The 24,607-nt window shown below is 34.9% G+C and overlaps 1 protein-coding gene and 1 long non-coding RNA gene across 5 annotated transcripts; both read right to left on the bottom strand.

Annotated features, from left to right (window-relative positions):
• Positions 1 to 746: 746 nt before the first annotated feature.
• LOC18431989 (Ras-related small GTP-binding family protein) lies at positions 747 to 11,964 on the bottom strand. Of its 4 annotated transcripts, none has more exons than XR_016056439.1 (7): positions 11,124 to 11,964; positions 6,503 to 6,594; positions 6,180 to 6,321; positions 5,187 to 5,491; positions 3,730 to 4,356; positions 3,236 to 3,366; positions 747 to 1,092 (listed from the first exon to the last, which is right to left on the bottom strand). XR_016056439.1 is itself a non-coding variant. In XM_011624218.3 (7 exons), exons 1-7 carry the CDS (start codon positions 11,215 to 11,217, stop codon positions 897 to 899), a joined length of 1,014 nt encoding a protein of 337 aa, XP_011622520.1. In that variant the 5' UTR covers positions 11,218 to 11,964; the 3' UTR covers positions 747 to 896. The 4 variants fall into 4 exon arrangements, 1 of the variants encoding a protein (XP_011622520.1); XR_016056440.1 differs by having other exon boundaries at positions 3,236 to 3,358; XR_016056438.1 differs by having other exon boundaries at positions 3,236 to 3,358; positions 3,730 to 3,783.
• A 9,705-nt stretch (positions 11,965 to 21,669) lies between these two features.
• On the bottom strand, positions 21,670 to 24,245 carry LOC148782145 (uncharacterized). Its single transcript, XR_016056437.1, has 3 exons — positions 24,121 to 24,245; positions 22,297 to 23,735; positions 21,670 to 22,072 (listed from the first exon to the last, which is right to left on the bottom strand). It is a non-coding gene; the product is annotated as an uncharacterized LOC148782145 (long non-coding RNA).
• Positions 24,246 to 24,607: the final 362 nt, after the last annotated feature.

Raw genomic sequence — 24,607 nt, 5'->3', positions numbered from 1 at the left:
AATAAGTTAAGGAAAAGTATATAATACGACTATTTATCTTGGTACAAAATGGTCACAATTAATTTTAACCATTGAATGTAAAATTAAATGGCTTCATTTATTCCATTGACCAAGCTCAAACTTCAAAAAAAAATTTCTCGAATTTTGTAACATAACCAACCCATGCTATTAGATTTCACATCGGATGATTGTAAGTAATTGTGACCTCCTTGTGTCTAAGATAAATGGATAAATGGTCTCATTGTACACAATCCCATAAGTTAAAGCTTTAAGGGAGCTACATACCTGCTAGTTTTTACTCCATAATAGGTATACATCTGTTTGACTGAGGGGGCCAAAGGGTTCGAGCATCTGTTTGACTGGGGGCCAAGGGTTCGAGCATCGGAACTATTTTTTACAAACAAAGCAAGATTCGTTTTTCTTTGCCTTGTTTATGCAGCTCTAAGAAGAGGGCAATTTCAATAAGAACAAAACGATTTTCGAAAAGTAATTCTCAAAAGAAATATTAGCACCAGTCGAAAGAATATCACCAAGCTATTGAAGTACAAAAGATAATGGAACAGAGTACGAATTTTCAAAACCATGACAAATGTATAAGAAACTATGGTCAAGAAATTAAATCAAGATTAAACAGAGGAAAATGTTAAACAAAAAGAGAACTCCCAACAAAAACACCGAGGAAGCTCACTCAACAGCCTCAGGGGGATGGATATCTATCTATATATATATATATATAGAGAGAGAGAGAGAGGAACAAATGAACAGCTTATAACAATCAAAAAAATACAGAACTGACCTTTCAAGGATCAATCCAAGAATCAATACAATCAACCCAACTACCAGTGGAACACACACACATACACACAATGAGTAAGCTTACAAAACTATAGAACTTTTCAAACATTAATGTCTGTTCTTTTAGGTTTAGAACTGCTGGAATAGTCCTGCAATCCAGCCATGGAGAATCTCGGAATGCTATAAGAATCAGGATTGGTCATGGGTTGTTGAGGATAGAGTGTTGGAGGTGGGGTAAGATTTCGTTGAGCTGGAAGAGGAGGGAGCGCATTATACCTGTAATCCTCGCTGCCCAAACTGCAAAAACAAAAGCAATGGATAACAAATGAGAGAGAGAGAGAGAGAGAGAGAGAGAGTTCTGATGAATTTCAATAACACAAAGTACTATATTGCCCGAACATGATATCATTCCCCAAAAAATAAATGAGAACACATTCTCATTAATTAGAATACTCACTTTGTTTCCTTCATGTTGGAAGGTTTCCACCAAAGTAAAACCTCATTTCTTCAAATAGTGGACAGGAAATACCTTTCCAAACTGTGACACTTTTATCTCAAGATTCTCAACTGAACATAGTTGATGATGACTCTCAACAATCCACCTCAACACTGACTCTATTTTAGTAACAACAAATTTATGCAAATTCCACATGCAAGGTCACACCCACTTATAAGCCAGTGTGCTTTTCAACCACATCAATTTGCTTAACATTGTTCATGTGAAAGTTGAGTGAATAATCCCATTGTTTTTATATAATTATTCCCTCCCCAACAGAGATCCTTATAACTGATGTGTTAATCTTTCACACAAGCCCTTATGACTCATTCAATATGAAAACTGAGGTAAGTACGTTGCATAATTCCTCCTCATAGACCTCCTATGGATGGGTAAAACTCTCCTGGATACATCCCACTCATCGTCACTCTTGGTCTCATGTTCAGCAATGGCATTTCTCTTTGCAAATTTTACTTTGAAATTGCATGCAAAGTGTTCATTCATTCACAAAAAAAATAAATATTTTGATAGTTTGTGAGACTTATTCACATCCTTGCTATCACCATGGTAAGATCATCCTATTTTAAAGAATTTCATCATCATTTTTGAGGAACAAATGAGAAGAGATCATGGAGACTCATAATCCCAGACAATAGTACTAACAATACGGTTAATCATGGTTTTCTTTTGAAAAATTCTATAAACACAAAAGTTGACCATGGCCCTATTACCACCTTCTCAATTAAGCAGCAAAAACAAATGACGTACGAGTGGTTGTGAACAAGATGGTATGAGAGTGTATCACACCCTTATGAGTCAAATCTCTACCATAAGAGAGACCAATTCTGTACTTTCCAATCATTTTAGGCACACAGACATAAATGCTTCATGTTCCTATTCTAGAAATATTCCACATATAAATAAGCACGGGATTTATATGAGTCAGCGGACTCTAATATACACATGTCCCCTCTCTAAAATTCATCTTAAAGATGGATTTTTTATCCAATTTTAAAGGTGATCATGAATATAAAAAAAATAAAAATAAAGATTTTAAAATTTAAAATATACCTTTTTTTGTGGACAATTTTTACACAGTTCATATAGTATTTTGCTCCATGGCACTTTACACAATGTTCATCTTAAAGATGGACGTTTGTAGATCAGCAGGCTCTTGCCTCAGCTGACTCACATAAAACTTTTCAAATGAATAAATCTCTAAATTTTCTATGTTAATAGGTTATTAGGTTCCTCAAAAACCTTGCTTGTTCTATAAGGATTTCACAAGACAAAATCAAACTGTAGTACATCATTTTAAAAGTTCCTTTTCCAAATATTTTCGGAATACTCTGAAGCTAATTGCATTCCAAAGTAGAATTTTGATACTGCTAGTTGGTCACCCTTGATAAGGACATTCTTAAGAGATTACAACCATGCAGACACTAACAAAACCAGAACTAAAACTAACTCAAATGCTTCAGATAACACAATAAGAAAACATTAAACCAACAAGAAATTTTGTTCAAGGGATATTTGAGTCACAAAAGTCTCACTAATATCTAGAATTTCAAAGCTGCTACTAAATCTCAACTCCCATGGGAAGTACATTCTCTAAATATTATAACTATGCATATATTACAACATAATACTCAGATTTGGGAACAATCTAAATATTTCAAATAATAAAAAAAAATATCATATTCATAAAAACAAACACATTGACACAGACATTGCATGGCAATTAGCATTGTTGAATGGGTAACAAGAACCTTACCCAAAAAATTTTAAAAAAACTTACCGGAAAGAGTGGGTAATAAGCATGACCAATATTTATTGAGCAAACATAGATACTGCAAAATCTCAGAAATAATTACTAATACTAATTATTGCTACCATAATTTAAAAAAGAACCAAAATTAAATAAAAATAATAAAAAATTTCTACCTTGTGTGCTTCCGAATGGGCTCATCTTCAGTTATACTATCATCTGAATGGTGTATCGGCTTTTGGACTGGTGTCAATGACCATGGATGTTGCGGCGGTGTATCATCAGGAAAGTATCTTCTCCTAATCAACTAACAAGAGTAATTAGACCAGAGTGAGAATTCTAAACAAAAATTATGAAGAAAGCCAATGAAGATCGAATTTATCAAAAAAAGTCTATTCAATTTCTTAGATATTGATTCCAATAAACACCAAAGTGACTCCCTCTCTCTCTCTCTCTTTCTCTCTCTCTCTCTCTCTCTCTCTCTCTCTCTCTCTCTCTCAACTATATAATGAGGCAATTTACTTTTAATACAAGGTGGTCACAATTGCTCTTGTCCAACTTTGTGTCACACCTCAAGCCATTCAATTTGACATCTAATGGCCAGTAGTAATTGTGACCTTGTAATGAAGATAAACGGTCTCATAGCAAATCAAAGAACAAGGAAACATACCAAACGAAAGAACTTTGTCAGGGCTTCTTTGTCAAATCTAGCTTCTTTTGCAGCCTGTATATGTACAATCAAATAAGTCATGAGAAACTCTACTCACCCATATGCACACACGTGTGTGCACATACACTCCAATAACTGAGTACTATTTTTGAAGAGTGGGGAATCAAACGTGTTGAACCTATGTCCAAGCAACACAAGCTAACATCGATGCTCCCATAAAACGAGAGGGTATTGCACCTCATCTGCCGAGAATGTATACAGGTTTGTGATTCTCACAAAAACCAGTAATTGTTTTCTGCATGTTTTTACAACTAATCACTCACCACTAATACTTTGCAAATGAGGCATTTTAATAGTCTCTCAAGTAAACAATGTGACTTATAGACTATCATTTAAACACAACGATAAATGAGACGGATAAGAGAAATGATTATACACAAACAAACAACAACTCAATAAAAGATGGCACCCATCTGGGATTTGGGCTTGGGCTTGATTAGTGATGGACAATTGTTTTACTACTTGGCTTGGCGGCGAAACAAGGCCCCTGGCCTAGCCGTGTTACCCAGGTGAGTCTGAGTTGCCTCGCCCATGTCCATGCTGAGCGTGAAAAGGACCTTAAAAAAGCTGAACAAAGGGGGGAAATCCCAGAAAATCAGTAAAAATATAAAACACAAGTAAAAATTAAGATAGAGATAAACAGCAAAAAAAGGATTTAAAGAACGGAAAATGGTAGTTATTTGATGACATTGGGTTGTACTCGCTGAAATTACTCCTAGTTCAGAGATCTTGATGCTCGATGCGAATCGATGCCTCAAATCCTTGTCAAAGTTTCCTTAGACGACCCCAAGCGAAACCTCCAAACCAGTTTTGAGTTTCAGGTTTGAATCTAGGAGATATGCGCTCCTAATACTTTGGATGAATAGTGAATCCGAAAATTAAAATCTCAAAAATCCAAAAGTTGTGTTTTTTTCTAAGTAAAATAAGCCTATGATTGGATGAAGAACCAAAAATAGGCTTAGGGATCAAATTTCATGGAATGGTGACCTCCCATTGTGAAGAACTCACAATTTTTCACAATCAACCAAAACCTAGGTTGAAATCTTCAATCTCTCAAATCTATCAAATTTATTTATTTTTCCTCAAGTTTGATCTATCTAGTGTATAGATCATGAAAAAACAAAAGCTATGTGCCAAATTTGGGCTTAAACGGGTGATTTTTGGCTCAAAATCATACAAATAGAGTTACCCCCAAGTTTGGGAGGCTTCCAGGCTCGGTAGGGTGCCAAGCCTGAGTAACTTGGGCACGTCCAAGCGGACTCCACCAATTTTTTAATCATTGGTTAAGGAGTTGACAATTGCAACACCAAAATCCAAGTTCAAATACTACTGCCGAACCACCAAAAAAGAAGAGGCACCCATTTTTAATATAAATAAAAGAAACAGCCAATTCTTACAGCAAGTAGACCACCACTGCCTGGAAAGCTCTCAGTCAAAGGAAGCTCTTCACTTGGCGGGAGCAGGCCTTGCTTCTCAACCCATTGACGAGCGGCATCCACCAAATTTCCACTGCTTCCCTGTGTACCCTCCTTTGCTGCTACATCTGCTTTGTTGCCTATAACAAGGTAAGGGACTGGCAGCCCTCCAGGGCCACCTGAACCCAAAGGGGCAGAGAATGTGCCTGTGGCTGCAACCTCTGAAGCCCACTTGCTCAAACTTAATTTGGTCCTCCTTTGGGATAGATCATGGACAAAAATAACACCTGTATGCATAGAACTATGTGTTAATATGGTGGTCATAAAACTGATATCTCATGAGATAATATCAACAGGACCCAATTCTCTCGCAGAGATTTTACATAAAGAAACAAATAGACAACAAAAGAAGGTGATGCATAAATCATAGTTGCCATTATCTTTTAACTTGTTCCAACAGGTCGTAATAGTAGTATGGTGAATCTCATGTGTGTGAATGGATTTCTCTCTTTCTATTGATTCCCTCCTTTTTCAGTTTTTTGGGGGGATGGCGCAGTTCTTCATCCAAATTTAACTTTTGTAGCATTATTTTTGTTTATTTATTTTCTAGACCATATTACCGTCTTTCTATTTTTTTTTTTTCTTCATTTCTTTTATTTTCGCTTTAGTTCTTCATTTTCTTTTACGTTTCTAAATATCTTTTTCATTTAACCATCCTTTCATTTTTTTGTATTTTGCTCAGATATTATCACACCTTTATTTGCTGCTTCATCATACTATTCTTTTTTTATTCTGTTTCTTACTCTTTAATTTATTTATTTTATTTTCCCCACAAGCATTACCTAACATTACTTACTAAATGTCTAGTGCTAATCCAACTTTTGCATTGTGCAGATTCTGGCAGAAGTTAAGAGAAAGAGAGAGAGAATGGAAGAGCGAGAGAGAGAGTGTAAGTATATAGTAAGTAAATCTGACCATTGATTTGTGAATAGAAAAGAGATCGACAGTCCTTGTACCGATCGTGTCCAGAGACATCCCAAAGCTCCACAAAGAAGTCTCTCTCACCATCACCATTGATGCTATTGGAAGAGCTACTGAAGCTACCATATGCAACATGCTAGATAAGAAAACAACACCAACTCAGCAATTGCTCAATTAGAAAACATCACCACCAACTCTTTGTGCCTCTGTGTGTGTGCATTGCATGGGTCTTAATAGATGCATGCACACATACACACACCAGTTTAGAGTTTAGACAGACTTCCATAACATCATAACCACCAGGCAATAACCATTACCTTCACACCCACCGTACACCCAACTGTTTGCTGCGGATGAGCAATAGAAGAACCATTAACAATTAGATGAACAAGAGATGTTTTCCCCACACCTGCAGAGATTTGGAAAGTTCTTGTGAGATTATTATTTTTTTAAAATAAATCTAGTATGATTAATAGTAAACCATAAAAAACCAAATTGTCTCATGCAACCAGAAAAAAGGAATGATGGAATTTATAGGCTCATACAATATGGGAAAAAATAGAAGTACCCAAGTTTCTATGTGGGCAACGTAGGCTCAAATACATGGAAACTTTCTTAATGGAAAACTATGTAATAGAAGAATTCCTTGGTTAAGAACAGTCATATGAAATATTACATGAACTGAATACTCTATAAAAAATAAATTTCATGTAAGTGGTAAAGGAATCTATCTTAAAATTACTATCATAAGAATACTATGACATTGTTTATTCAGTTTGTATATCAGGTACACAATAAATATACAGCCTAAACCAAAAAGTTCAGAATTTCGGATCATAAACCCAGGCTCCTAGCTGGAAAATTGCATGGATCCTACATGCTACTAGTTGTTTAGTTTACTCATTCAGAAAGAGCATCAATTTTCTCTCCAGATTTTGTATTGAGGCAGTAGGCAGACTAAAAAAGTATGGGATATGATGCAGCAAAAACGCGGTATGAATATTAGCAGGAAATGTTCCAAATGCTTACGAAAATCAGCACCAAACACAAGTTATGAAATAAATCACCCCAATTCCTTTTGTTTCCTTATATGGGTGTCATTGTCAGGTGAAAACAGGACAATAAGAACACCAGAAGCCATTCAAAATGATTAAGAGGCATAAAACAGTATGGACCAGAATTATGGGATGGGTTTGAAGTGCATTAAAAACTTAAAAATAAAATCTGAGCAAATGGCCAAACATAAAATTGAGGAGAAATTTTCTATGTACTACTATCAGTTTCTACAACAATGACCACACCTCAAAACCGTCCATTTGTTAGAAGGTGGCCCCTGCTTTAAATGTGACTCCGGAGTGTATATTCAATGGACAGTAAAAGATCCTTCATATTGACTGCTCAAACCCTTGTTTTCTTTTTCTTTTTCTTTTCTTTTCGTTTTTCCCTATTTGGGGGGAGGGGGGGAGGAGAACGGAAAACAAGGTGAATAAAAATAATGCACTTTTGTGGTTGTGCTCAATGCGTAACAGTTTTTCCAAACATTGAAGAAGGACGAAATCAGATCCTAAATATCAGGCTCATCAATTCACTAGATACAAGCCACAGGGTAACCTAATAGTGCCAGTCAGATCACCTTCAATGAAAAACTTCATAAAGGTAACCATTTCTCAAAAACCAAAAAACTCTAGAAATAAACCTTAAACTTAAACTACTAATATATATCCTTTTAAATTGAATAAAAATTAAAAATAAAAATAAATTTGCCTCCAGTATTCTCCCATTGTTGAAGAAAACTCATCCTCGAGTTTGAAAGTGTGCCAAGATTAAATCAGCATCAAAACCACCTTCTTCAACCTTTGTTTTCTTTGTCGGCTCAAATATTACTCATGGTAAAAACAGAACTCCTCAAGAAATGGATCCTGATATGCATATTGAGGAATCAATGCAAATTTATCAATACAGCTATTCTTGAACTCCTATTGAAAATATGTAGGAAACTTCATACTCAATTTTATGGTCTTTAGAGGTTTTCTCAACATCTATTTCATCACTTTTTTGAAATCAGGTCCACAATTTACAGTTTATGAGTTAACCACACTTCCATTGCGCTACTCTGATACCAATGCCTTAAATCTCTTAAATGCTCTACCTCTTTGATATCAATGAGATTTTCAATTGCCATGATTTGGATGAGTCCCCCTACTACCTTATTTCATTATTATTCACTCTCTTTTAAAATATTTTCATCATCATCTTGACATTCATCATACATCGGATCCCCTAACGGTCTTGTTGTTCATCGGAGTATGCATTGAAGATTGGTGGTAAACCCCAATCTAAAACTTGCTGATTTCGAACACGATTTCTGTCAACATCAAGAATCTCACCCTTCAAATCGAAAACCTAAGTCTAGGTCTTCTATCCCTATCCTCATCACTCGATTCCCCACGCTGAGTGCAAAAGTGAAAAGGCCTACCTCTCGGGCTACAAGATCACCGTCTTGCCCATTATTGAGTCTCGTAAACTATTGAATCAAGTACAAAACTTACCTTTCAAGTTCCTTAATTTTGTCATCTTTGAGATCACAGAGAGGGTCTACAAAACCCCCCTTCCATAGTCCCTTCTCTTTGCGATGGATTCACTAAGATCATAAACAATAGGCATGTGATCACCAAAACTGCTGAAATCCACAAAATGTACGTTGATTTGGCAAAACTTGGGTCAAAATCAGCAAACTTTAGATTTGTTTGTAGTTCCTTGGCCTTGCTGTCAAAGAAACCCTGAGCTCTGAGACCAAGTTTATGCAGAAAATTTGAGAAATAGGTAAAATCAGCAAGGAACAAGGCAAAGACAACCACAATTCAAATAAATCTAGGGTTTCTTCTCCACACCCAAGCTAGGGTTACAAAAGCCTGAGCTTGTCTTTTTCTCAATTCTGGAAAATCATGTGACTGCCTTCTCCCAAGGGTCCCCACGCACCTCTTTATAATATTATTTAATCTTCCAAGTACAAAAAGTGTCCAAATAAATTATACATTACTCATATATCCTAACTTAAACTTAAAATTCGTAATGACAGTTGTACCCCTATAAACAGTGCTTGTGAATAGTACTCATGAAGCAAATAAAAAATATAAAAAACTTAGAATCCGTAAAAAACCAAAAAACCGTAGAAATAAACCTTAAAACTAAAATTATAATATACATCATTTGAAATTGAATAAAAATTAAAAACAAAAATAATTTTGCCTCCATCAAAAACTTATTATTTCATTGAAAAAATGAGGACTTATTGGGAACATTGTATATCTCACTATGATGCGCCTTGACATTGCCCATGTTGTCAGTTCGCTCATATCAAATACTCGTTGCTGTCATTTGACTGTTGTTCAAAGGCCATCCATTATGTTCACAACACATTAGATCGTGAGCACCACTTTCTTTCAGCTTCTAACATGGAGTCATCACTAATGTAAATGCTGATTGGGCTGGTTGCTTGGTACCAGACAATTGACCTATAGCTTTGGCATTTTCTTAGATTAGTTGTTGATTTTCGGGAGAAATAAGAAACAATACAATGTCTCTGGATCCAGCCCAGAGTTTATGCATTGAAATGCTAGCTTATCTAATGAGATTGTCTGGCTACCGCCTTCTTCGTGATCAGGGTTTCACTTTTCTACTCCCACTCCTCTGCATGCAAATAACACTACTGCCTTCTTTGCGATCTGGGACCTTTTTTCTTAGGTCCCCTTTGAGCATCAATCGGTCCAAACATTCATGAAAGTGGGGTACCAAACACGACATTAGTATCTAGCTACTAAACTGATGCTCTAGGATTCCAACTCATCAGTTTTGGGGGAAATGCTAGTAGGGGAAGTTTTATCATATACATTCATGTTTTACTTGTTTTTTTTTGTTGACTTAGTAACCTTGTAAATAAGTTTCATGAGGATATCCAACGCTTAAAACTCGATGAATCTGATTGAGACTCGCCAAGCCACTTGGAGCTCATAGAGTGCTAGTTCTGAATGACCCTGACTCAGGCAACCCCAGTATTGAACAAGTCTTGTCCAAGTTAGTCAGGTCCTTCAAAAAAAAAAAAAAAACATTTTGTGCTTAGAGTCTTGACCAAGTGTTGATCGGTCCAACTTGGGACTCGCCAAGCTGACTCGGACCGGGCCTTGAACATTCATACCTAATCTGGGTTTAAAATACAGGGAACATCATTGTCATGCCCGAGGACATTTTAAGTCATTATTGTTTATCTTTGTAAATTGTAAAGGGGTTTAAAGCCCTAAATTGATAAATGACAGAACCTCACTAGTTATGCTTATTCATCTTTCTCTTTCAAAGAGTGACTACATCACCAATGTGTGGTGATGACTGCAGCAAAGGATTTCCAACACGATGTTATAAAGAGCTCCCTTTAGGTATTGCTCAATGGATCATTCACTAAACCGAGTCAATTTTTTTTTATAAATCTCTTCAGATTAGCTCCTGATGAAGTGTACTAATAACTCGGCATTCTCATGAGACTTTTCGATGTCACATGGAGCACCCTTTAGGTGGTATGACAGAATGGATAATTTGCCAAAACTATTCAATTTTTTTATGAATAAGTATTATTCTAGAGTAATTCCTAGTGAACAGTGGTATAATCATCATAATAACTAGATTACTATAGTACATCAGAAGGATTATGCAAGTGAACCATATGTCAAGAATAATAATAACAACAATAAAAAAATACAAATGCAATAAAAAAAAATTTAAGAAAAAGATAATAAAGATAACTTTACCGTTGAAAAGTTGAAGAAATTTGTAAAATTTTACATGTAGTCATGAAACAATTTCTGAATCCAATACAACTACCTGTGTAAGTTTCAGCTATGAAAAGTTCACAGACAATGCAATTTAATTTAATTAACGACAAAGTACCTGAGTCGCCGACAACGAGGACTCGGACCTGGCCACAAAGAGGAGTGCCATTCTGTTCTCTCTCTCTTTCCCTATCCCTTTCACGCCAAAACATCTCTTCTTGCTTAAAACTTCGCCCACAATATTCTCAACAAGTCGCCCTCAACATCAATGCAGGAAAAAGGCGAAAATCCAAAACTTTTTCTTGAATGTTGAGAAGAACCCTATAATTTTTCAGCTCAAGTTCCCTCAGACAAACAAACTTTCCACAAAATTCCAATGAGAGAATTGGATCTTTCTAATTTCGACATATACTCCATTTTTAGGCCGAAAGAGCTCCAAGATCCGAGTATAAAAGAACGAACCTCCATTTCATGAATGAAATCCTAGAAGAAAGCAGCACTTTCACTCTCATTGCAACCATCAAACTCAAATTATAGGCCACGAAGCAAATTAGGTCTCTCCAGTGGAGCTATATACTCCATTTTTTACAAGGAGGAGTCCAAGATCTGAGGATCACAGCATGAATATCAATCCCAGTTTCCAAAACCCAGTAAGATTCTGCACTTTCTCTGTCCACACGACCACCAAACAGCTCTATGCTACAAAATAATGAAGAACATGCCAACCGTCTCTCTCTCTCTCTAGAAATTACATATGAAACTCAGCAACGCAGATCCCTTTAAGCATACAAGAAGTGGGAGATCCCAATTGAAAAACATTTGTTTAAATTCATGTATTTTCTCTCTCTTCAAAACCACGAAACTCTATGAAGCAAAGCAATTGAAGGAACAAGAGAAGTTTCTGCTTTCACTCTCTATAAATCGCGATTGTATTTGATACCCAATACTCCAAACCCCTTCACAGTTCATAGAATAAACCACATACCTAGAGAGAGAAAACACAGAAGGAATGAAACAAAAATACCTCGATTAACTGCAAAAAAAGGTGTTTCAGAGAAACTCTGGGAGATCAGATGTGAAAAATGTTACATTTAGATCAAACTGAAATCTAGAGAGAGAGAAAATGAAGCACATGCGTAACATTTGGCTCTAGAGAGAGCGAGTTGTGGGTAGGCCCTGTAAATGTCACAGAGTTGAACAAAGCTCGACTATGATCCATCTCACCGTACAAAATACATGATCATGAGTGTTTAGCACTGTCCAATAGAACGATGGACAGTGATGGTCGTGCATGATCTGTGGGTTTGAACTATATCCATCATCATCCGTCCATTCATTAATCGAATTATGATGACAGTTACGAGCACAATGATTTTATAGCCATGCTAAATACTGTGCAAACCTTTCCCATGTGTGGGCCGATATCAATGGGAAAAGTTTATATACGGATGCAAGTTTAAAATGTAGAATTAAAGTTGTACCTTAAAAATCCATTAGTAAAAGTTGTTTTAATGTTGAAAAACCTCTTAATTGATCATCTCGATTTATGAATATGTAAAAAAGAAGAAGATTTCGAGTCCTAAAAAGAATGCATCTTGCAACACATTATCTAGACCGTCTATTTCACGATTTTCATATGTTTATAGATCTATTTGATCTGAACTAATTTTTTTGTTTAAAATTTTATAATTAAAGATGAAAATAGATTTTTAGATAATCATAATAATTTTTTATACCAAATTTATATGTTATGATAAAATTTGGAGGTGGGCCTTAATCCGATGGTTTAAAGTTGCAACCTCATGCAAACCACATCCATTGTTAATTTGTACTCGCAACTCATTAATTGCATGGACCATGGAAAAGCTACAGTAGGATAGCTACCGTCCAATCTAAGGACAAATGGCAATGGAGAGAGTGATGTATGTTATGATCAGACGGTGGGTATCACTCTGTCCATCATCGTCCATCCACGATTATTTTTCGATCATATAGTGTGAACTCATGCTCACAAAGGGCGATTTTCAAAATACCCACAAGAGATGCATTATTTTGCAGTTTATGGTTTTGACACTATTTGAACCCATGATCATTGGTCTTTTGTGGGTATTTTAAAATTTAATCAAACAATATGGTTACAATGTTAAATAGTTGATCTTAGTTCGGGTATTTTGATAATTTTTCCTATGTAAAATACTAGGATAAATGTTTCAAATAGATAGCCCTTATGATAAAATTAAAGGTGGCAACAAGTCAGATGGCCTAGTATTGATTGCACTACTCTATTTGGCCTGATGGTTGATATTTAAAGTTTTAAATAGAAAAAATAAAATCTTAAAATATAGCGGCTACTCAGGTAAATTTTGAAAAATAAATGATATCTATTAACATTGAGCTTGTTATGTCGAAAACATAATGAAAGCGGTGGCTTAATATTTTCCTGGTGATACCTATACTGTATTATTAAACCAAAGTTAAGGGATGAATGCATGTTAAAAGAATTTTAATGCTATAAAGATTGTAGGATAAAAACTTTATTTGTATATCCCCGTCATTTGGGGAGAGAGAGGGGGAAGAGATATCCATTTTGAGAGAGAGATAGACTGAGAATCTTCAAAAGAAAGATAAAGAGATACATAGGATACAAGAGTAGATAAGAGAAAGTGAAGGATACATGGTAGTGATTTTTGGAGGAGAATTTTAAAATATAGCAATAAATTTTATTGATAGGCAAAGAAAAGATATTTCAGATAATGATATCTAGCTTCTTCTTCTTTTTTCTTTTTCTCCAAATCTACCAGCTTTATAAGAGAGATAATCGATTCTCTTTTCTCCTCTATAAAAATTAGGAAATAAAAACTATAAGAAATATAATTTTTTTGGGAGAGATTAGATAGAGGTATGTACCACATGTTTAAAAAGTTTTCTTTCCCTTTCCTTGTCTCGTTTTTTTTGGACAAACTTTTTAGGTGATGTATGTGTACAAGTTAAATTACTAGAAAACCATTTCCTTTAGTTGAAATAAATAGTGAATTGTTAAGACTTATACATAGTGATATATGTGATTTAAATAATGCTCTAACTAGAAGTGGTAATAGATATTTTATTACCTTTATTGATGATTTTCTAGATTTTCTTATGTTTATTTGTTTAGACATAAAGATGAGGCTTTTGAAAAATTTAAAGTTTTCAATGCTGAAGTTGAAAATCAACTTAGTAAGAAAATCAAAATTATTAAAAGTGATAGAGGAGGAAAACATTTGTCAAATGACTTTAATGAATTTTGTAAAAATAATGGTATTATTCATCAAGTAACTGTTCCATATACCCCTCAACAAAATGTACAACTTAAATTGAAATGGTAAATGCAATGTTTATTTCTTCTTCATTGCCATTGAATTTGTAGGGTGAAGCTTTTTTAAGTGCATGTTTTATTTTGAATAGAATTCCATATAAAGAGAATGATAAGACCACTTATGAGCTTTGCTTTGATAAAAAAACTTTCTTTGAATATTTTCAAAGTGTAGGGTTGTATTGCACTTGTTAGACTTCCATATCCTAAAAAAAATAAATTGGGTCCTAGAACATCTAAATTTGTTTTTGTGAGATATTTTCATAATAGTAAAGCTTATAGATTTTTTTATCTAAATTCTAATACAATTTTAGAATCTAGAGACGTTGGATTTTTTGAAAATCTCACTTGTAAAAGTGAAGTGAATGAATCAAGTAGCATGCAAAATGAAAATCATGAAAATGATGAAATATGTTGATGAAGAACAGGTAGAAAATAATAATGATGAAATAATAGAACCAAGAAGAAGTAAAAGAATTAGAAGTGATCCATCTTATAACTTTGGAACTATTTTTTATATTTATCTTGTTGAGGCTAATCAAAATAAAATTTTGAATTCCTTACCTATAGTCTCAAATGTGGAGGAAGATTCCACATCTCTAGATGAAGCTTTGTCATCTCAAGATGTAATTTTTTGGAGGAAAGCTATAAATAATGAAATGGATTCCATAATAGATGTAATTTTTTGGAGGAAAGCTATAAATAATGAAATGGATTCCATAATAGCTAGTAAAACTTGAAAATTAGTAGATCTTCCACCAACTTCTAAACCCATTGGTTGTAAATGGATTTTTTAAAAAGTATGAATTCTTATAGTTCTATTAATAAATATAAAGCAAGAATAGCTGCTAAAGGTTTTCAACAAAAAAAAACATTGATTATTTTGACACATATGCACCTATGGCAAGAATTGCTACTATTAGATTGCTCTGAGCAATAGCCTTTACTAATCATCTAGTATTTATCAAATGGATGTAAAAATTGTTTTCTTAAGTGGACACTTAGATGTAGAAATATATATGGAACAACCCGAAGGGTTTGTAATGTCAGGTCATGAGAATAAAATTTATAAACTAGTTAAATATCTTTATGGACTAAAACAAGCACCTAAACAATGGCATCAAAATTTTGACATTGTGTTGATGTTAAATGGTTTTAAAAGAAATGAGACTGATAAATGAGAAAATGAATTCTTTATGTGTCATAATTTGTTCATATGTAAATGACGTACTTATCTTTAGCTCTAATTTAGAAATTGTGGAGGAAACTAAAAAGTTCCTCACATCTAACTTTGATATGAATGACTTAGGAGAGGCAGATGTGATACTTGGTATCAAAATATTGAGAAAAGAAAAAATATTAATCTTGACTCAATCTTACAACATTGAGAAAATGCTTAATAAATTTGAGTATATTGATCGTAAGTCAGTCTCTACCCCTATAAATCCTCATGTTAAGTTAAAGAAAAATAATAGGAGATGTATATCTCAACTTGAATATGCTAGGGTAATTGGTAGTTTGGCCTGACATTACATACGCGGTTGACAAACTTAATAGATATACAAGTTATCCAAGTAAAGTGTACTGATATGTTATATCTCGAGTATTAAGATACTTGAAAAGAACTACCAATTATGACATAAAATATGTGGTTTATCTCGAAGTGTTGGAAGGGTATAGTGATGCTAATTAGAATAATGAAATTCAAGATTCACTATTAACATCTAAATAGAATATTTACATTAGTGGGTGATGCGATATCATAAACGTCAAATAAACAAACGTGTATTTCACGCTCTGTTATGGAGTTTGAAATTATTGCTTTAGACTCTGTCGGCAAAGAAGTCGAATGGCTAAAGAATTTGGTATGTAACATTCCCATATGGCCAAAACCAATACATGTAACAACAATATATTGTGGTAATCAAGCTATTATTGTAAGAGCTTGTAATTATATATATAGTGGAAAATCTACATATATTGCGAGAAGGCATGACTCTATTAAAATGTTAATTGAGAATGGAGTGATTAGTGTAGAATATGTAAGATCAAAGGAAAATTTGGCTAATCCTTTGACTAAAGGCCTTGTAAATGATGACATTAGTAAGATGTCAAAACAAATGAGGCTAGAGTCCATTGAGTAAGTGGGAAACTAACTTAGTCATTTGTAATCTCAAAATTCTAAGTTCAACGTGGTAAAAACAAACTATATGTATTGTTAGTTTGGTCACTAGATGACAAAATATGAAAAACACTCATTCATAGAAAATCCATTCGGTGGATAAATCGAGTGATGACATGTATGTTAATAGGATGAGCTAAGCTCTTAATGTTGTCTATAGTCTAATATACATAAGTCGAAGTGTTTTATATACAAGATCACTCTTAATAGACACACATATATAAATGTGGAAGTAATTCCTATGAGATGGACTCGTCTCTAGAGAACTTATGAAATTGGAATATAAGCACTAGGCCCAAAACGTGCTGGCAGTTAAAAAGGCACTAGATTTGAATATTGTTTGTGAATTATACTATCGGTCTCATAGATAAGCAACCTGATTCAAAGTTATACGCTACCACGGTACTTGATGGACTTTGTAGTGTACACTCTAAGTAAAAGTTAAAATCAAAAGATATTTTCATGGTATACAAATAATGTGTTTCCTATATTTTGTTTTGTTATTTTGAAATAGCGGAGAAAATTGTTAGTATTTTTTGCTTGAAAAATTCTTAAGAGTATTTTAAAATAACATCTTTGGTTTTACTGTACTTTCTTAAAATGCCTTCGTAGAGAGAGAAAGAAGTGGGTTTGAGTCCTACATTGAAGATGAAAGAGTTTGTTGCGCTGTATTTAAAAGCACGTATTCTCATACAATATAATATATGTATAAAGGAGAGAGAAGGTACATATGCAGAGCACGTGAAGCATGCGACGTACATGTGCATGTGCGAGGGCGAGGGCATGGGCATGGGCGCAAGGGCGCTTGATGGCACACTTTGCACTTCGCTCGTATGAGCGCCCCTCGCCTGTGCATGTGTGCGGGTTGGGCTCATGGCTCATCATCTTTTTGTGAGCCCAGTTTGTAAGGGAATCCAACAGTCATCTAGCCGTTGATGCGTGTGGAACTTCCAAGATGGAGGCCTTCGTAAGGGAATCCAATGGCCATCTAGTCGTTGATGCATGTGGAACATTCAACGGTCGTCTAGCCGTTGATGAGATAGAGGCTTGTAACAGCAGTCATCAAGTGCATGTAACTTGTAGCTATTGGGGTACATGTAACATGTAGCTGTTAGATAGTCCATGTAACCACCACATTACTAAATCGGTACCCTCTTAGTGCTCTATAATAACGACCCTCTCACCCATACGAGTTGGACACTTAGAACAATTTTTTAGCCTATCCCAATAGATCATTCTATATAATTCCAGCAAGTAAACTAGTAGACTAAACTCTCTCTCTCTACTCATTTGATCTCTTTCTTTCTCTAAACTATCAAGATTCTAGTGTCTCATGTGTGAGTTCCAAGCTCGGGTGCATAGAGCTTAGAAACATTGTAATAGACTTCTTTGTTTTCATGTATCTCGAGGATGAAGTGCCCTTCTTATGCATGTCAAATACTATATCGAAAAGGGGCAAATATCGTCTTGAGATAACGCTCTTGCGTACCCGAAAACGACAAGAGTTCGAGATCTAATTTTGCAAATCGTACCATATTTTGCCCCCATTTCACCCAACCTAATTCCAACAAGGACTAGTCCAAACCAGTGAAATATTAATTTTGACTGGTTTTTACCAAACCCGATTTTCATTTTGGACCAAACCAACAATGCACCAGTCAGTGGTCAACCGGTTGGACGCGTATTGAAAACTATGTTTTGATTAAAAGAAAAGTATACAAAGAGACCATTTACTTTTGGTACAAGGAGATCACAATAATTCTCTAAAAAAAAAGTAAAATCAACGGTTCAAATATTTTCTCTAAAAAATATCATTTCTATTTTTAAAAATTTATTTAATTTTTGTAGATTAATAATCTCCATGTTAATTATTATATATTCCCTAAAAATTAGGATCAAATTATATTTCAAAAATAAATTATTTAGGGGCCTGCATTTTTACATGTGAGTCGATAGATTCATAGAAACCAAGTCCAATTTTAAATTGGGTAGTTGTAAGAGTGTCATTGACTCTATTCAAACTTCAAAAAAAAAAAATTCTCAAATTTCGTTACGTACCCTAAATCATCAAATTTGACATCTAACAACTAGGGGTAATTGTGACCTCATTGTATCAAAGATACATGGTCTCATCGTACACAATCCCTTGATTAAAATGTGAGCGGACTTTCTAATATTCACAAAAAAGATGTAAATGTCACTTCACCATATTTTCAAAATTTTGAAGTAAAACATTTCTAGTATGGGTAAGGTTTGGGCGATGCACATATTCGAGTGAACCCACCCTTTCAAAATGCATCTAATGAATTCAAAAATTTTATGAGTCTCTCATTTTGGCCACCATGATTTTGAATCTCGTAAAAAAAAACAAAGAAAGAGCTTTAAATGTACAATTTTTTTTTTGACCTTTTATTTTGTTTTCTTAAAGATCCTCAGTTATGAATTGGCTTTAAAGCTCCAAATTCATAGATCTGTGGCATAAATGGATTTGCAGTGCTTCGAGATATATTTCAAGCCCAAATCCTTGAAAACTAGACCAAACATACCAATTGACCGACCCACCATAAACTTTTCCGGCTGTTACTCTTCTTAACTTAATAGTGTTGTTCTGACTTCTGACACATCAAGTAATTTTACTTTGGACACAGTTTCTATGAGTCCATGTAGAAATGAGTCACATTTGAAAATTCTATTTTTGAAACAGATTTTTGGACCTAATTTTTAAGGACATGTAATCTCTAACATGGAGATCATGAATATGAAAAAATAAATAAATTTTTAAAATAAAAATAATAATTCTATTCTGAAAACATTTGAACCATTAGTTTCAATTGTTTTTAGATGGACCACCTATTTCAATCCATCTTTAAGTTGGATGCTTTATACTTCGAGGACCGCAAATGTAGAAATATGACCCCTGCCGCATGAAACAATTTGCTTTTTACTTTTAGTAACGTTTAAACACTGATTTCTTGAATTTATTTGATTGTCAAACATATTAGTTTTTGGTATCTATTTGTCTAGTCTTTTTACTTCGAAGTGTTCATGTTGGAACTTGGAGTTCCAACCAAAACTGAGAAAATAAAAAAGAAAAACGTAGGCCAGAACTTGGAGTTACGTTCTGATAATATTTTTGAAAAAGTAATAAATCCCAAAAAAGGGGATCACACACATGCACATAATTAGATCATGGTTGGTTTGGGTTTTGGGCTAGTTCGACTCATTCCAGACCTGACTATTCTAATGCATATTAGTGAGATCATAGTAATTATCAAAATAACCCCTAATTATCAAAATAGAGGGCTTATTTATCAAAATGCATATTGTAAAATTTCTAAAACCCTAGAGAGAGAAAGTGAACCCTCCTTCCTTCATTCAAAGCCATGAACCACTTACACATTTTGAGTATAAGGAATAAAACAAATACCCTATACAATGTTATGAACAAGTACCCTATACAATGCTATGAAAAACAGTAAATGACAATTTCTTTGTTAACATCCCCCCTTAAGCCAAGCATGTGTCTTGTGCATCGAGAGCTTGTCTGTGGACTCATGGTGTCTTGGTCTAGTTAGTGCTTTAGATAACATGTCTGCTAGCTGATGGGATGAAGGAACAAAGGTAATGGAAATAGCCCCTGATACAACCTTTTTTCTAATGAAGTGATAATCAACTTTTGTGTATTTAGTTCGAGCATGAAAGATAGGATTGGTGGCTAGGTGCATGACACTTTGATTATCGCAAGCTAGAATGATTGGCTTAATTGTGGAAATACCAATTTCCTTAAAGAGCAATACGTGGCCAAGTAATTTCTGTCGTGACAATACTCATTGCTTTATATTATGATTCTGTGCTGGATTTAGATACTGAGGCTTGCTTTTTGCTACTCCAGGAAATCGAACTCTTTCCTAAGAAGATACAAAATCATGTAATGGACCTAGTACGATCATTAGGGCACCCAGCCCAATCAGCATCAGAGTATGCTTTGAGGTCAGGTGAACTGAATGAAATATAGAATAAGTCATCATGTATAGAACCCTTTAAATACCTCAAAATCCTTTTTGTGACTTCCCAATGAGGTTGTCGAGGAGCCTGCATGAACTAACGTACTGTATGCATTGCATAAATAAAGGTATAACTTTCAATGGGATATTTTATTCTTGAGGTCTTAGAGATGGTGTCAGGAAAAGAAACGGTGGCAAAGTAAATCTGATTGTCTGACAAATGTCTAGGAGGTTGTGTGAAGCAAGAGAAACGATGTGGTGGTATAGGTGAAACTGTTAAGGGTTCTTCAGATAAATCATGTTGCGGTATGGTGGATGCATCTAAGTTCAAAGTAGGAAGGTGCCGAAACATCTGCAGAGGAAATAGGTTGTTGATCATACTTGTTAAAGTGAGGCGATGACTGATGAGGGTGATGCTGCTGAGATGGTTCATCTATAACTTTAGAGGAGATAGGAGCTAGTGAGTGTATTTTTTCATGTAATTGAGAAGACATTGAAATAGGTACAGATACATTATTTGACATGCTATTATTTTTGTTAGTTTGGGAACACTGGTTCTTAAAATAAGACTTAGTTTCATCAAATGTTACATGTCGTGCAATAAAAAAGCGTAGTGACACTTTGTCATAACATTTGTAACCTTTATGTTTAGAGATGTATCCAATAAACCTACACTCATAAGCTTTAGGAGAAAATTTATGTTTTTGAGAGGAATAAATGTGTGGGAAGCATACATAACCAAATATCTGGAGAAAAGAGTAATCTGGCTTACTACAAAAGAACTTTTGGAAGGGAGATATAAAGTCCAATATAGATCTTAGTAATCGGTTAATGAGATATATAGCAGTAGAAATAGCTTCTGGCCAAAGGAAATGAGGTAGACCACTCGTGCACATCATGGAAAGATTACTCTCAACAATGTGACGATGCTTGCACTCAGTAACACCATTTTGTGCTGGAGTATATGGACATGAATATTGATGATGAATTCTCTGCCAATTCAAATATTCTTTAAAAACATGAGAGGTAATTCACCTCCACCATCAGATCTAAAAGCCTTGAGTTTACGAGCAAATTGACGCTCAATATAAGTGTGAAATTTAATAAAACAATTAAACACATCAGATTTTTGCTTCAAAAAATATATCCAAGTAAATAGAGTACAATCATCCACATAAATAACATAAAATTTAGAGCCTCATAAGGAAGTAACTAGAGCTGGACCCTAAACATCACTGCGAATTAAGTCAGGATGAGCATTAGACTTTCTACTAGAAGTGTCAAGTGTAGACTCAGAATGTTTTCCTAACTGATAAGAACAACACAGTGAACTAGGAGATAAATCATCAACAAAATTAGGCAGAGCTAACTCTATTCCAAGAAGATTGACCCAGACGCTCATGCCACATAGTAGCTCCTCTTCTAGCTTTGGAGATTATTGTAGCAAGACCGTAGAGTTGATCATTTTGAAGCACATACAAACCTTCTCTCAGCACCCCCTCAGCAATCACCTTCCCACTTTGTAGATCCTTCACAACACAATCATGAGAGGTAAACTCAAAGCAACACTTAAAATCTTTAGCAAATTGAGATACAGATATGAGTTGTTTCTATAGTTTGGGAACAAGTAAAACATTAGGAATATTTAAGGAACCGAAGGTAGTGGAAATACTCATAGTTCCAATATTGCTTATAAGTAAGGCAATACCATCTCTAGTGAATACCATATAAGAACCATGGTAAGGAATCATACATCTAAGTTGAGAGATGTCGTCAGTCATATGAGCAGTTGCTCCGGAATCCATAACACAAGAACGATCAATTGGGGTAGTGGTTGATAGATTGTTGAAATCATGTACTAGCACATTGTCGGACGATGAAGCATTTTTGATGTCCCAACAGTTTTTAGCAATATGTCAATGTCACCCATAATACTGGCAAGTTACGCGAGGTATCATGCCCATTCTTGATTGAAGAGGTTGATGGAAAGGTGGGTTGGCTCTAAGAATGCCTTGCTGATTTGAGTTGCGACCTTTACCTCCATAACGACCACGTCTTCAAACAAATCCACCTCTTTGCCCTGATGATGTGTTCACCAACGCTTGATGATGACTTTTAATAGCTGATGAAGATACAAACCGAGCTTCAAATGGGAGAAGAGATGATTGAAGTTCTGATAAAGACGGAAATAGTGGTTTGGTCATCAAGGAGATCTCAAAAGACTTAAACTCTGGACTAAGACCTTTGAGGGTATAGAGGACCATATCTTGATCACTTACTGGACTGCCAATTGCTGCAAGGTGGGCATATATAGTTTTGAATTTGTTCAGGTATTCAGTAACTGATTGAGACCTTTTTTGTAAATTGATCAATTCTGTTTTAAATTAGAAAACATTGGCAAATGTTTCCCTTTGATATGTGTTGTAGAGCGTCTCCCACACTTCTTGAGTGGGTTTCAGGTGCATTACCTGTGAGCAAGTCATCGGAGAGAGTAGAAAGTAACCAACTCCATAGTATTTTATCTTTTATTCACCATTCCATAAATTTGGGGTCCTTCGACAGTTCAGGCTGGGTACCTTGATTTTCTTTTGATGCCTCAAAAATAGTGTCATTTTGTGGCCGGCTAGATCCATCAAGATGACTTTCAAAATTCAAGCCTTCAATACAATTGAAAACTTGGGCCTTCCATTTGAGATAGATGTTTCTACTGAGTTTAATAGATATTAAGGATGGGAAGCTAAAGGAGGTTATAATTTAAAAAAAAAAAAAACACAAACCACAAAAAGCATAGAGAGAAAAGAAAAACCCCTCTTGAAACCCTCAATCAGTGAAGCTAAACAGCTCCACAAACCATAAAAACACCCTAAAAATTCCAAGTCTCTACGGCCACAACGTAGAATTCTCTATGGCCACACCAAGAAGCGATTCACCAAATAAAAAATCGAACTGAAACCCTCCAAATAAACATGGATGTTAGCTTATCTATTTGATTTAACTTTACAATAACAACGATCATAGAGATTGCGGCTTCAAAGGCCTCAGAGAGGCTAGCCCTTGCAGCTATTGAAGCTCGGGATGGGAGCTCACAAAATGGGGTGACTCTCTCTCTAGACCAATACTTTGAGATGAGCAAGAGAGCCCACGAAGCAGAGGAACAAGCGAGAGCAAGTGCGAGTGCAAGGGTGGCTGCCACTGCAAAAGAGTCAGAGTTGAGGAGCTTAGAGAGAGAAAATGAATACAGAGAGAGGATTGTGGAGAAAGCTAGAGAGAGAACGCGAGAGAGAGAGTTCAGAGAATGCTATAGAAACATATGAAGGAGCAGAGACCATCGAAATTGGGCCACTAAAAAACAGAGAATGCTAGAGAAGCAAAATGCTAGAGAGAAGAAGAAGCAAAGGCTACCTTAACACACCAAGATGTGACTTCGAAGACAACTAGAGAGAGAAATACAGAGAGGTTGGAGAGGATTGCATAGAGGTTGGAGAAAGAACAATGTGGAATCGATTGAAAGAAATACAAAGAGAGAACAATGTAGAATCGATTGAAAGAACAATGTAGAGAGAGAGGAAGCACTTACAGATTAAATCTTTGTTTAGAGTAAGAAGATGAAATGCTCTGACATTATGTAAAATTTCTAAAACCCTAGAGAGAGAAAGTGAACCCTCATTCGTTCATTCAAAGCCACGAACTACTAACACATTTTGAGGGTAAAGAATAAAATAAATACTCTATACAATGCTATAAACAAATATCCTATATAATGTATTGAAAGACAATAAAGGACAATCTTTTCCTTAACACATATTAGATGTCAACTATTTAACATTTCACACATGTATACAACTATATCTAAAATATCAACTATTGTAATTCATGGTTATGTGTCTTTATGATAAAACAAACAAACACTCCAACATAAGTATTTGTGTTCTATACCTTTTCTTTATGACCCAAGGTATTAAGAGGGGCACTATTTAATTATAACAGCCAATGATCGATTATGTTTTAATGGTTGTTATAATTGTTGCCGTGGCATTATTATCAACTCACTTATTATGGACCAA

The sequence above is a fragment of the Amborella trichopoda genome, chromosome 5 (assembly GCF_054954075.1).
Source record: "Amborella trichopoda isolate Santa Cruz 75 chromosome 5, AtrichopodaSantaCruz75HAP2 v2.0, whole genome shotgun sequence".
NCBI classification, from domain to species: domain Eukaryota; kingdom Viridiplantae; phylum Streptophyta; class Magnoliopsida; order Amborellales; family Amborellaceae; genus Amborella; species Amborella trichopoda.
This window is presented reverse-complemented; position numbering and strand designations above follow the sequence as displayed.